At 45.4% G+C, this 12,247-nt stretch overlaps 1 protein-coding gene across 1 annotated transcript in view; it reads left to right on the forward strand.

The window, feature by feature from the left end:
• Scn11a (sodium voltage-gated channel alpha subunit 11) overlaps nucleotides 1–12,247 on the forward strand; it is a 73,196-nt gene that overhangs the window by 11,345 nt on the left and 49,604 nt on the right. The window contains exons 6-10 of the mRNA XM_028767279.1: nucleotides 1,851–2,024; nucleotides 2,440–2,506; nucleotides 4,924–5,065; nucleotides 6,108–6,305; nucleotides 7,150–7,323. Coding sequence (XP_028623112.1) covers nucleotides 1,851–2,024; nucleotides 2,440–2,506; nucleotides 4,924–5,065; nucleotides 6,108–6,305; nucleotides 7,150–7,323 — 755 coding nt within the window. The remainder of the gene's footprint in view (nucleotides 1–1,850; nucleotides 2,025–2,439; nucleotides 2,507–4,923; nucleotides 5,066–6,107; nucleotides 6,306–7,149; nucleotides 7,324–12,247) is intronic.

Below are 12,247 nucleotides of genomic sequence, written 5' to 3' on the forward strand. Positions count from 1 at the left end.
TCCTTTTTGAAATAACAGGAACCAGTCCCATCCAAAAGAACCCAGCATTTATTGCTCCTCTGAGGTGACCATTGAGGCATTGGGATTTTATTTTTAATTCCCTGGACCATTAACACAATCAGAATTCAGACATGGCCAGTCACTGAATGCTACTAAGGAAAAGTGATTTTTTTTTAAAAAAAAGTTTGATTTGAGAAAAAGGGCTTGATAACCTGAAATTTTTCCATTTCTTCTTCTTTGTAAAACTGTATCAAATCATTCTATGACAGTGTCATTTTTAAGTTTTAAAGTATGGTGTGAAGACTTAAAATACATTTAACTTAATTTAAAAAATGTTTCTTATTTTAGGACAGTGGTTTCTATACAGAGAAACACTATCTCAAATCAACAATGAATGAATGAATGAATTAACAATTAAATATTTATTTTTATTGAATTCTTTTTCCCACTTAGTCATGGATGGTTTTATGAGTGCTTAACTTTTTGCGTTCTTCTTTTCTCTGCCACATTGCTCTGTCAGCTGTGCACTGGCAGAGGTCTGTCCTGTTCTGTCAGCTGCCTCCCTCCCTGCCTTGCTCCTCCTGTCTTTGCTCCTGTTCCTGGGTCTGTCTCCTGAGCCTTCTGCATCTTTTCACTGCCTACACCTGCATTGGGAATTGTTTCCCCCTGCTTTTCTCTGACAGTCAGATTTGAGTCTTACAATAAGGTCTCTAATCCATCTTGAATAGATTATTGTGTAGAAGTACAAATTGAGGCTTGACATTCTGTGTGTGGACCTCCAGTTTCCCCAGCATTGTCTGTTCAGGGAGAGATATTCCTTGTCTGACGTTTGTCTCTGACACATTGTCAAAACAAGATGGCTGTACCTGGGTGACGTTATATCCCAGCCCTGTGTTCTGTCTTGTTGGAGACCACGTATCCTCTGGCTGCCTCATTCCCATGGCCCTGTCATGTAGTTTGAGATCAAGTATGGTGATTCCAACATTGTCACTCCTCCACACAGGACCCATTGTGTTGGCTGTTTGGGATCCTCAGTGCTTCTGTAGGAATCCTAGACTGTTCAGTGGCATCGTGTTTATCGCTTGAAGTCTGCAGGGATTCAGGGATTTAGGAGCCATACCAGACAGCTCAGCGAGGAAGGGAACCTCTAAATGCTACGAATCAGGGCTTTTCCTACCCTTTGCTTGAAGACCCAGTCTGAAACATTTTCTAGTGTATCTCAAGATAATCTCATTTGTATCTTTGGTATCTTTGCCGTGGATGTAGCAAGTGCTTAGCAATATTTCTCGTGAATTGGTGAATGGAATGGAAAGTGACTTAACATCACCGACAGTCATGCCACTCATGCCACTCCTCTGGGACATTTCTGTTACTTAGATATAGACACTCCTCCCACCCTAGCATGTACCTCTGCTCACATAGTGCAGCTATAACCCTTCCTGTACCTTGACAGTTGTCAGTAATCACTAAATGTTAACTACAAGTCTGTGTCATTCTCTGGGAGGGCTTCCTGTGGACCCCCCCCCCCAGGTGTTGGAAGTGTTCTCACAGTCAAGCCCAAGAGAGACTCCTGCATCTGTCTGGCATGAATCTCCCCCAAAGTTTCCTCACTGCCTCCTCAAAGCAGCCCCGAGGCAGGCAAAGGGCAGGGGTGAAGACTTAGGGCTCAGTGCTTTGGTAATAGCATCTAAAGCTAGGCACTCAGGGCTTTAGAACCTTAAGCAGGTCACGTCTCAATGCCCAGCCTGCAGCCAACAGCCTCCCAGGCCTCCATCAGGCCCTCCTAGGCTGTTGCCTATGTCTGGTCAGGGGCTGAGGGATGTTTCTCCCCAAATGTCTTTTGCCCTCAGGTCTGAAGGTCATTGTAGGTGCCCTGCTGCGCTCGGTGAAGAAGCTGGTTGATGTGATGGTCCTCACTCTCTTTTGCCTCAGCATCTTTGCCCTGGTTGGTCAGCAGCTCTTCATGGGGATTCTGAACCAGAAATGTATTAAGCACAACTGTGGCCCTAACCCTACATCTAACCGTAAGTTCCCACTGTTTATCTTTCGCTTTTGTGCACAGTCGATTCCCATCGACTGCCCACTCCTACGGTCTGATTACTCTGTCCTTAGAAGCAAAGGCCAGGCTGTCCACCCTGACACACATACACATGCACGCACACATTCCTAGTCATAGCCGAGTCTCGTTGGCCTTTGCCCGGGGCCGGCCTCCATCTGGGGTTGAATGAGGAGGTGATGACAGTGATGGTCCACTTTCCCATCTCTCTGTCCTTCTTTCCTTCCATCCTCTTCTCGCTCTAAGGCTCCATCCCTTCCTGGATGCCCATGTTGACCACTTCAGAGAATTAAAATTCAGCTGCTTGAAAAGTAGTCTGACACATTTGCTATCTGCTATTCTTTTACATATTAGTATTCCTCTCTGTGGCTTTCTTCTCTTAGAGGATTGCTTTGTAAAGGAAAAAGATAGCGAAGACTTCATAATGTGTGGCACCTGGATTGGCAGCAGGTAAGAGGTCTAGACTATATTCTTCCAAGTCAGCTACGCTGTGAGCTTTGGGATATGAGTGCATAGTCTTCACGTATTGACTAGTACAGCAGTCAGAGTTCCCAGTGATGAGTTTCCTGTGTTTAAGCAAGTTTATTTATTTACTTTAGTTTTCAATTATTCTTACTTTTTAAATTTTATTCATTTCTATGTGTGTGGGTGTTTTGCCCACATGTGTGTACCATGTGCATGCAGTACCTGTAGAGGCCAGAAGACAGTGCCATATCCTCTGAGACTGGAGTTACGGGTGGTTTTGTGCCGCCCTGTGAGTACTGGAATGGAAGCTTGGTTCTCTGGAAGAGCAGCCATTGTTGTTAATGCCCACTGTAGGCTCCTAACTTTTGCTTTTAAAGTCAAAGTCTCATTACATTTCCCTCAAACTTAGGATGGTCCTCCTGCCTTTGCCTTCCAAATAGCTGGGACTATAGGTATGCCCTTCCATGCCTGGCTTACACAGGCTTAGATTTGTTTTATTTAAATGAAAATTATGCTTTAGCTGGGCAGTGGTGCCCAGAGACACCATGAGAGACAGAGGCAGGTGGATTTCTGAGTTCAAGGCCAGCCTGGTCTACAGAACAAGTTCCAGGACAGCCAGGGCTATTCAGAGAAACCCTGTCTCAAAAAACAAGGCACTCACCCCACCACCACCAACAGATTATTTCCAAGTGTGGCTAGTAGGTTTCTTTCCTGTTATGTAGAATTGGTAGCTCACAAGAAATACATAGAAAATTCAATAATATTTCAAATTTGTGGAATGGGTTTTCCAATCTTTCCAAGGAGAGTAGTTAAATAAATAATAGAACTATAAGATACGAAAAGGAATTCCTCCTTGTTTGAGCACAGAATAGCCTACATTAATCCGTAAGGAGGCAGGCAGCATTCTCATGAGGAAGCTACAGAAGATTGCTAAGACATACTCCCATGCATTTATTATAAAAGATACACGTGGATGAATGAATAGATCAATGTGTATTTCTCTCTCCATGGAGAACTGGGAGCTTATAAAGCTAAAGGTTAACTGTACTGGTAGAAGGTAGGACCAAGGGACTCAGGAGGGAGACTTAGTGACTATTATGTATACTTTCTTTTTCAGGCTACAAAATTTTTATTTTAAATTATGCAAATCACCGTTGTCCCAAATCCCATCCTTTTTCTGTTCTTTTCTCTAATTTCATTTTTGTTTTTCTATTTATCTTTTTATCCTTTGTCAGTGTCATTGATGTATACAATGAATTTTAGTGATTTCCCCATTGCCCTCCTTCTCTCTGCTCCTTCTCCCTCTGAAACAGGTCTTCTTCCCAATATGCCCCCTCCTTCCTTTGTGGTGTGTGTGTGGTGTGTATGGTATGTGTGGTGTGTGTGGTGTATGTGTGTATGTGTGTGTTGTGTGTGGTATATGTTGTATGTTGTGTGTTTGTATGTCTGTATGTATTGGTGTGTGGTATGTGGTGTGAATGTGTGTGTGTAAGTGGTATGTGTGTGTGTATATGTAGTGTGTATGTGTGTGTGTGTATGTGGTATGAATGTGTGTGTATATGTGGTGTATATGTGTGTGGTGTGTGTATGTGGTATGTGTGTGTATGTGTGTGTGGGCTGTATGTGTGTGATGTGTGTGTGGTGTGTGCGTATATGTGATGCATGTGTGTTTAGTGTGTGTGGTGTGTGTATATGGTGGTGTGTGTGTGTATGCATGATGTGTGTGTATGTGTGGTCTGTATGTGTGTGGTGTGTGATATGTGTTGTGTGTGGTATGTGTTGTATGTTGTGTGTTTGTATGTGTATGTGGTATGTGGTGTGTATGTGGTGTGTATGTGTATGTGGTGTGTGTGTGTATGTGGTGTGTGTATGTGGTGTGTGTGTATGTGGTGTCTGTGTGTGGTGTGTGATGTGTGTGGTGTGTGTGTGTGTATGTCTGGTGTGTGTGTTTCCCACTGAGTTTAATCAGGGTTGCTTACAGGAACATGGCTGAGAGGTTAGCCACTGGAGTACTGGAGCTTACCAGTGGCTATGCCCCTTCCCCAGCAACCACTACCTGTCAATCTTTGCTCATGGAGAAGGCGGGGCCTCTTGTGGGACCCCCAGTTCCGTGATGGGATGTTGACAGGTCCCATCTTGTGCAGCTCTGTGCTCCTGGGACTCGGGTTTTTATATTGCTATAGTGCCTTGGATCTGCATTTAATCTTTCAGTGAACACCTGGCTGATATGATTTCATCACCAATCCCTTGGAAGGGTCAATGAGAGTCCTTGAGGGGACATCAGGGAAACTCAGCAGTCGGGGGGGGGCATGGAGAGGTGGCCATTTATGTTTTTTTGAGGATGTTGGGTGGCGGGTGAGGGGAATCTAATCTTTCTCCATTCCTTTGTCTCCCACATCTAGATCTTGTCCCGATGGTTCTACATGCAATAGAACCACATTTAACCCAGACTATAATTATACGAACTTTGACAACTTTGGCTGGTCTTTTCTTGCCATGTTCCGGGTTATGACTCAGGACTCCTGGGAGAAGCTCTATCGACAGGTTCTTGTTTATATTCTCTCTAACTTCCCCATCCATTCCGACTTCCCTGTCTTAACAACCCGTTTATCATTTATTTAAAGCCTACCCTCCAGCTCCTCCATTGTCTGAGCTGAGCTGGCTGTACAATCGAATCCTGCTTCAGAGATTGTGTTAGAAACTCTAAGACGATGAAACACGAGGCTGGAAATAAGAGCACAAACAAACTCTTTCTTTATGCATTACCCGCTGCCTGCTTTTCCACTCTTAGCTCCTCTCTCTCTCTCTCTCTCTCTCTCTCTCTTTCTCTCTCTCCTCTCCCTCCTTCTCTCCCTCTCTCTTTCTCCTACCTTTTCTATTTTGAAAACTTACAAACATAACTGAGAGAGTTACGGACAGTCACCTGAGGGAGGGTAGCCTCTCTGTGAATGTTTGGCAGATCCACTGCAAGAGGAAATTTCAGGAGTTGCCGTGTCACTGGGAGGCAGGAGGCGGTGCCTGTCTTGCCTTTTGGTTTCTCTGGATCACAATGAACCAAGAGGAATTGTCATGGGCCACACCGGGGGTGGGGGTAGTACTCACACTTGCAGGTTTTGAGATCACACATGTATTTCTTTTGCAAGATGATGCAGCAGTATTTGGCCATTCACAGAGTTCACTCTTAGCCGTGCAGCTGAGGCTGGAGAGATGGCTCAGCAGTTAAGAGCACTTGATCCTCTTGGGTTCAGTTTCTAGCAGCCCTGCAGCATACAGCTCACAACTGCCTGTCACTCCAGCCCTAGGGGACCTGACACCTTTTTTTCTGGCTATACACACACAGCATGCACCGTCACAGACAAACACATAAAGATAAATAAATTTTAGAAAAGAACCATGCGATTGAGTTATAAAATATTCTAAATCATCTCATGTTTTAAGTACGTTTACGATTTTGTGTTTGGTTGCATTAGTAGCTGCTCTGGGAACGGTTAGACATTCCTGCTGAAGACCCGAGCATCTGCGACCATATCATCCTGTTGGACTATAGAAGGTACAACAGATATATGCTGTGTTCTGCCCCTTGCAGATCCTCCGGACCTCTGGGATCTACTTTGTCTTCTTCTTCGTGGTGGTTATCTTCCTGGGCTCTTTCTACCTGCTTAACTTAACCCTGGCCGTCGTCACCATGGCTTACGAAGAACAGAACAGAAATGTAGCTGCTGAGACAGAGGCCAAGGAGAAGATGTTTCAGGAGGCCCAGCAGCTGTTAAGGGAGGAGAAGGAGGTAGGGCTTAGACAACAGGAACACAGAGACGCTGAGAGGGAGGCTGAAGGTGGCCTCTTGGGGCTGGGTCTCAGCTCTTTAGTGCCCTGTGTTTTACTGAGAATTTGAGCCCGATGCAGCCGGCTGTGTTGCTGCTATTCTCAAGCTGGTCGGGACTCAGGTTTATGGAGAATGTGGTCTCAATGCTTATTGAATTCTGGAAACCTTACCAAATCACTGGCTATAGAATGTAACTTTTTTATGTGCACACGTAGGCTCTGTTGCAAACCCTCTTATGCAAATCCGAAGGTGCTTTTCCTCAGAAACTTTACTGGGGGAGGGCTGGGGCTCTACTACCAGAGATGGTCTTGTTCCTCTCTTCCTGGACTCCCATCCCAGCTACAAGCCCTCCCAAGATCGTCCCCTGCCATTACACTCTCTCCTCCGCTCCTAGGATTTTCAGGGTAGTAACAATAGTTTTCCACTCTGCTGTTTTCTGCACACCTCAGATTTGTCTGACGGAATCCCATGGTAATTCCTCAGTGTCCCCAGGCATAAATGAATATATACCGAGTCCCTAGCACATTCGAGGTGTTTCTCTAAGGATCAGTCATGGGGAAGCATGAGAGAGTTAACCCTGCCTTGCACAACTGCCAGGCCTGTGTTAGGAAAAAAAAAAAGAAAATAGAAAATCAAGCCACTCCCCAGATAAATGACAGCCCAGCTACACATTCAAAGGAGGCAAAGGGCTACCTAAAGGATTCAGTGTGACAGGAGAGAGTAGAGTATCTCCCTGAGGTTGGGGTCATCTGCATTTTCACTGGGAAGGTATCTGTTTGTTAATTGCTTCTGTTCTCTCTTAAAGGCTCTGGTTGCCATGGGAATTGACAGAAGTTCCCTCAATTCCCTTCAAGCATCATCCTTTTCCCCAAAGAAGAGGAAGTTTTTTGGTAGTAAGACAAGAAAGTCCTTTTTTATGAGAGGGTCCAAGATGGCCCGAGCCTCAGCGTCTGATTCAGAGGACGATGCCTCTAAAAACGTAAGTCTTCTCCTGGGGATCAACAATATTACTGTGCCTCCGGGAGAATGGGTCTGCCACAGCCCAGTGAAAGCACTCCTCTTCCCTCCTCTCGTTTCTCTATCGGTGTGCTTGTGCATACACTCAGCTCTCTATGCGGCGATTCCGGTATACATGTGAGCAGTCAGTCACAGTATGCATGAGACTTGCGTTCTCTGTCACCGCAACAAAATTCCCAGTGGAACAACTTCAGGGACTAAAGAATTATATTGGTCCAGGTTGAGGGACTTGCAGTGCATCCTGGCAGGGAAGATATGGCTTCAAGATTGGCTCAGACTAAGTTAGCAGGAGAACGAGGCAGCATGGTGACCAGTCCATTGCAGCAAATGACCAAGAGGCAGAGAGTTAGAACAGGAGGTATGGCCTTCAAAGCCCATAGTGGTTGTCTTAGTTAAGGTTTTGCTGCTGTGAACAGACACCATGACCAAGGCAAGTCTTATAAAGGACAACATTTAATTGGGGCAGGCTTACAGGTTCAGAGGTTCAGTCCATTATCATCAAGGTGGGAGCATGGCAGCATCCAGGCAGGCATGGTGCAGGAGGAGCTGAGAGTTCTACATCTTCATCTGAAGGCTGCTAGCAGAATGCTGACTTCGAGACAGCTAGGATGAGGGTATTAAAGCCCACACCCACAGTGACACACCTACTCCAACAAGGCCACACTTCCAAATAGTGCCATTCACTAGGCTAAGCATATTCAAACCACAACAGTGGCCTAAGCACCATGCTCCAGAGGGTCCATAACCTCCCAAAAGTAAGACCACCATCTGGGGACAAAGTCTTTGAGTACATGAGCCTGTGGGTTATTAGATTTCTGAAGCAGCCTAAAGAGACAGAAGGCAGAAAGAAACCTGAGTCTGACCTTCGGACAGGGCTGTGTTTGTTAGCACACACAGTGAGAGGCAGCATTTTTTCTGCAAGAAACTGAAGGGTCTGTCTGGAACAAAGCTGGTTGCCACTCTTTTATAGGAGCAGGAGTGGGGTGGGGGTTTGGGAATGAGGAAATTGTTACAGCCATAGGGCTGGCTGTGTATCTCTCCTTCACTCTCTCCTTCCTAAAATTGTTTGCCTGAGGTGAGGCAGATCATTTTGTGAGACATTTCTTTTTGTGCTCACTGAGGATCTGGGCAAAGTCATCTGTGATCTCATAGGAAGGAGGCACACTCTCATTCCAAACCCTAAGGAAAGTATAGGAAGAGGTAAGGAGAGAGAGAGCATCAAACTGAGCAGGGAGCAGGGTGTCAACTCTTTAACTGTTTGAGGTGAGATGGGTTGCTGTTAGAGGGGATTACTTCCGGGACTGTTAAGGAGGGTGTCCTCTGGCCACTTAGCAGGAGAGTTTTAACTCGATTAACTGTCCTTGGATCATGTGATTGTTGTCATGCCTTCCTGAAAAAACTTTAAAAAAATCCTTAGAGGATTGTAAACAGATGATTTTGCTACAGAGAAAAAAAATGAGATTTCTCAGGAAGGCGGACCGAGTGGGAGGAGTCGGGGTGGGAGAGCCAGAGTGAGCCAGTGAGATGAAATGGGTACAGCGTTGGCTCAGGGTGATGGTGATCAGTCCCTCTACCGTGACTTCCGTGACAAAGTGAGCAGCAGAAGCATCTGAGAGCCGCAGGGCATTGGAGGAAGAAAGTCAGAGAAAACAGAGGACTCTTGTTAAGAGTTGTATCTGGGCCGGGGTTTCTCCACAGCATCTGAAAGGTATTTTGCTACCTGTATTGGGAACAACAGATGGAGCTGAGGTAGGGTGAGAGCCACTGGGAAAGCTTAGGTGGAACATTTTGTTTGGGCATGGGGGGGGGGGGGGATGTTCAGTGAGTAAAACGTTTAAAAGACAATGTAAACATGTCAAGTATGGGGTTAATAGGGAAGGTCATGATCAGAGAGAGGAGACAGAGTGGGAGGGAGCCAGCAGCCCACACAGGAGGAGACTTGTGGCTGACTTCCTGTCTGGTCACTGAGCCTCACCTTCAAGCAGGTTTGGGTTTGTTGGTGTGGAGGCAGCATTGCTCATGGAGGAGGGTGGGCACAGACCCTGAGCAGCAGTCAGGTCTCCTCTTGGCAGCAGCCAAAGGACCCAAGTAGTTCTCGAGGGTGTTAAGCTAAGAGCGTATGCGACACGGGTTATGTAAGGAAGGGGTTCAGGCCAGTTTCAGTTCTGAGTCCTGTAAACAATGCCCACAGTGGCAAACAGAGGGAGGAGTTGGCTGTCCCATCAGAGCCCTCTCAAGGGTCGTTTTCCTGACCTGATTTCATTGGGTTTGTGGCACTGATCTCTCTTAACTGTTTCTTACTGACAGAAATCCTAGAACTTGGTAGGCAGAGGCAGGCGAATCTCCGAGCCTGAGAACAGCATGGTCTATAGAGAGTTCCAGGACAGCCAGGGCTATAGAGGAAAACCTCAAAAAACCCCGAAAACTGTAAATACCATGAGATAACAATGCAATCCCTCGTGGGAAGGGTTTACCTCCTGTCTACACATAATGTCTTTTCCCTGGGCTGCTGGTTGATGTTCTCCCTGTCCCAGAGTCACGAAAGGAAGCTTTGTAGAAAACTTTTAGACAAACATGATCAGGTCTAAAGTGGATAGGCCAAATCCCATCTCCAGAGCTAGCTTTTCAGTGAAGTAAAAAGTGTCAATTTTCTAATATTAGCTATGCTCAAAAGACATCTGAATCTCGGTAAGACTGAACCCAGTGATCTACGTATCCATAACGGGCACGTGCGTGTCTGCAGAGAGAAGCCGACAACCTGAAAAGATTCACAAGTATTTCTTCCTCTCATGAAGACACCAAGTTGTTAATAATATAATCACCTATAACACAGAGGCCAGTGAACAGAATACTATTAAAATACAAGTCAAAATACCCCAGGCTTATCGAGGCGGAAACAAAGATGCATCAAAAACACAGGCACGGGGCTGGAGAGATGGCTCAGAGGTTAAGAGCACTGGCTGCTCTTCCAGAGGTCCTAAGCTCAATGTCCAGTAACCACACGGTGGCTCACAACCATCTGTAATGGCATCCGGCACCTTCTTCTGGCGTTCAGGCATATAAGCAGACAGAACACTGTGTACAAAATAAATAAATAAATAAATAAATAAATAAATAAATCTTTAAAATGACTGTTATTTTGGGGGAGAAAAAAAGACACAGGCAAAGGAATCTCAGGAACAGAAAGACTCCATATCTCAGTTACAGGAAGCAGGCTCAGAGACCCAGCAGAAATGTCTGGCATTCAGCTCTGTCGTAGTGGGAGTTAAGTGGCCAGGAGGAGAAGGGTTAGGATGAGCTGGGTGTTATCTGGGAGGAAGGGCCTTGAACTCCATTTTATTTTATCACACTATCTAAATCAGTTTAGATATTAAAAGGAGAGTTCTGATTGGCTGCCAGTGGTCGTCCAACGTTTATTGAGGCCACACTGGGACCAAGAGCTGAACAGATGAACCTGGTCTGAGGTCTGCCAAATGGAACATTTTTAGACTAGCTACGGACAGGCAAGGGTGTGTCCTTTGGCACAGACAATTTGGAAAGGACAGTGTGGCTGTCTGTTTGCTCTGAAGCAAAGCCGAAGGCATTAGAGTGCAGGTGTGGATGCTCCTGGGTAGAGTAGAGTGTGCTATGGGGTCAGGAAGGAAGCACATGGTGGAGCTGCTGCCACCCAAGGTAGCTGGAGGCTGAACCCCATGGAGTTAGGTTAGTAGAGTCAGTCATTCTGTCTGTCTGTCTGTCTGTCTGTCTGTCTGTCTGTCTGTCTATTCCTATATCTGTCCCATTTACATATGTACATATAGATATATTAATTTTAGTCTATCATTGATTACAGATTGCTAGGGACCAATGATCATAATTTTGCTGTGTTTTTGACTTGCCGTGTGATGGGGCAGAGGAGCTTGGGGCTACTAGAGGAAGCGCTTGAGGTGAGGCCCTGGGACATATGGCTAGGGCAGCCAAACCAACAGCATCTCTTCGGTACAAACCAACCTAGAAATGACTGGAGTTGGAGGAGCAGTAGTGAGTTAGCAGCCAATCAGAAGAGATCCCCACGAGAGTGGTGTCTAAGCCCAGTGGGACTCACCAGGCAAAAGAAAGAGCAGGTGTTGCCAGTACAGACAGCAACGTGTGCCGAGGCCTGGAAGCAAAGATGGGCAGGAGAACATGGCCCATTAAAAAGCATGTGTGTGTGTATGTGTACGCACATACGTGCATGCGTGTGGGTGCATGTGTGTATGTGGATGCATTTATATGTATGTTTGTGCATATATATGTGTGTATGTGTGTTTGTATATATGTATAGTGTGTGTTTATGTATGTGTGTATGTGTGTGTGTGTATGTGTGTGTGTGTATGTGTATGGTGTGGGTTATATGTGTTATGTGCATTTGTGTATGTGTGTATTTGTGTATATGTGTAGTATGTTCATTTCTGTATATGTGCATTGTATGTGTGTGTATATGTGTGGCTTATATGTAGTATGTGTATTTATGTTTGTATATATATGTAGTGTTTGTGTATGTGTGTTTGTGTTTGTATACGTGTAGTGTGTGTGTATGTTTGTGTTTGTATATATGTGGTATATGTGTGTGTTTGTATATATGTGTAGTGTGTGTATGTGTGTATGCATGTACATGTGTGTGTGTGTGGCTGGGGGACGGTGGCAGAGTCTGTATTGGAAAGATGGGAGTAGTCCCAGGTCTTAAAAAACCAAACCAAGGAGTTCATTCAATCTTTATGCAGAGGGGCAAGACCTAGGGAACTGTGAAGCATTTTAAGCAAGAAATACATGTTTTTTGTTTATTTGTTTGTTTGAGACAGGGTCTTATTATGTAGCCCTGGCTGTCCTAGGGTTTGCTATGTAGAACAGGCTAGCCTCAAACTCTC

This window comes from Grammomys surdaster, unplaced genomic scaffold (genome assembly GCF_004785775.1).
Source record: "Grammomys surdaster isolate TR1022 unplaced genomic scaffold, NIH_TR_1.0 172, whole genome shotgun sequence".
Classification (NCBI taxonomy): domain Eukaryota; kingdom Metazoa; phylum Chordata; class Mammalia; order Rodentia; family Muridae; genus Grammomys; species Grammomys surdaster.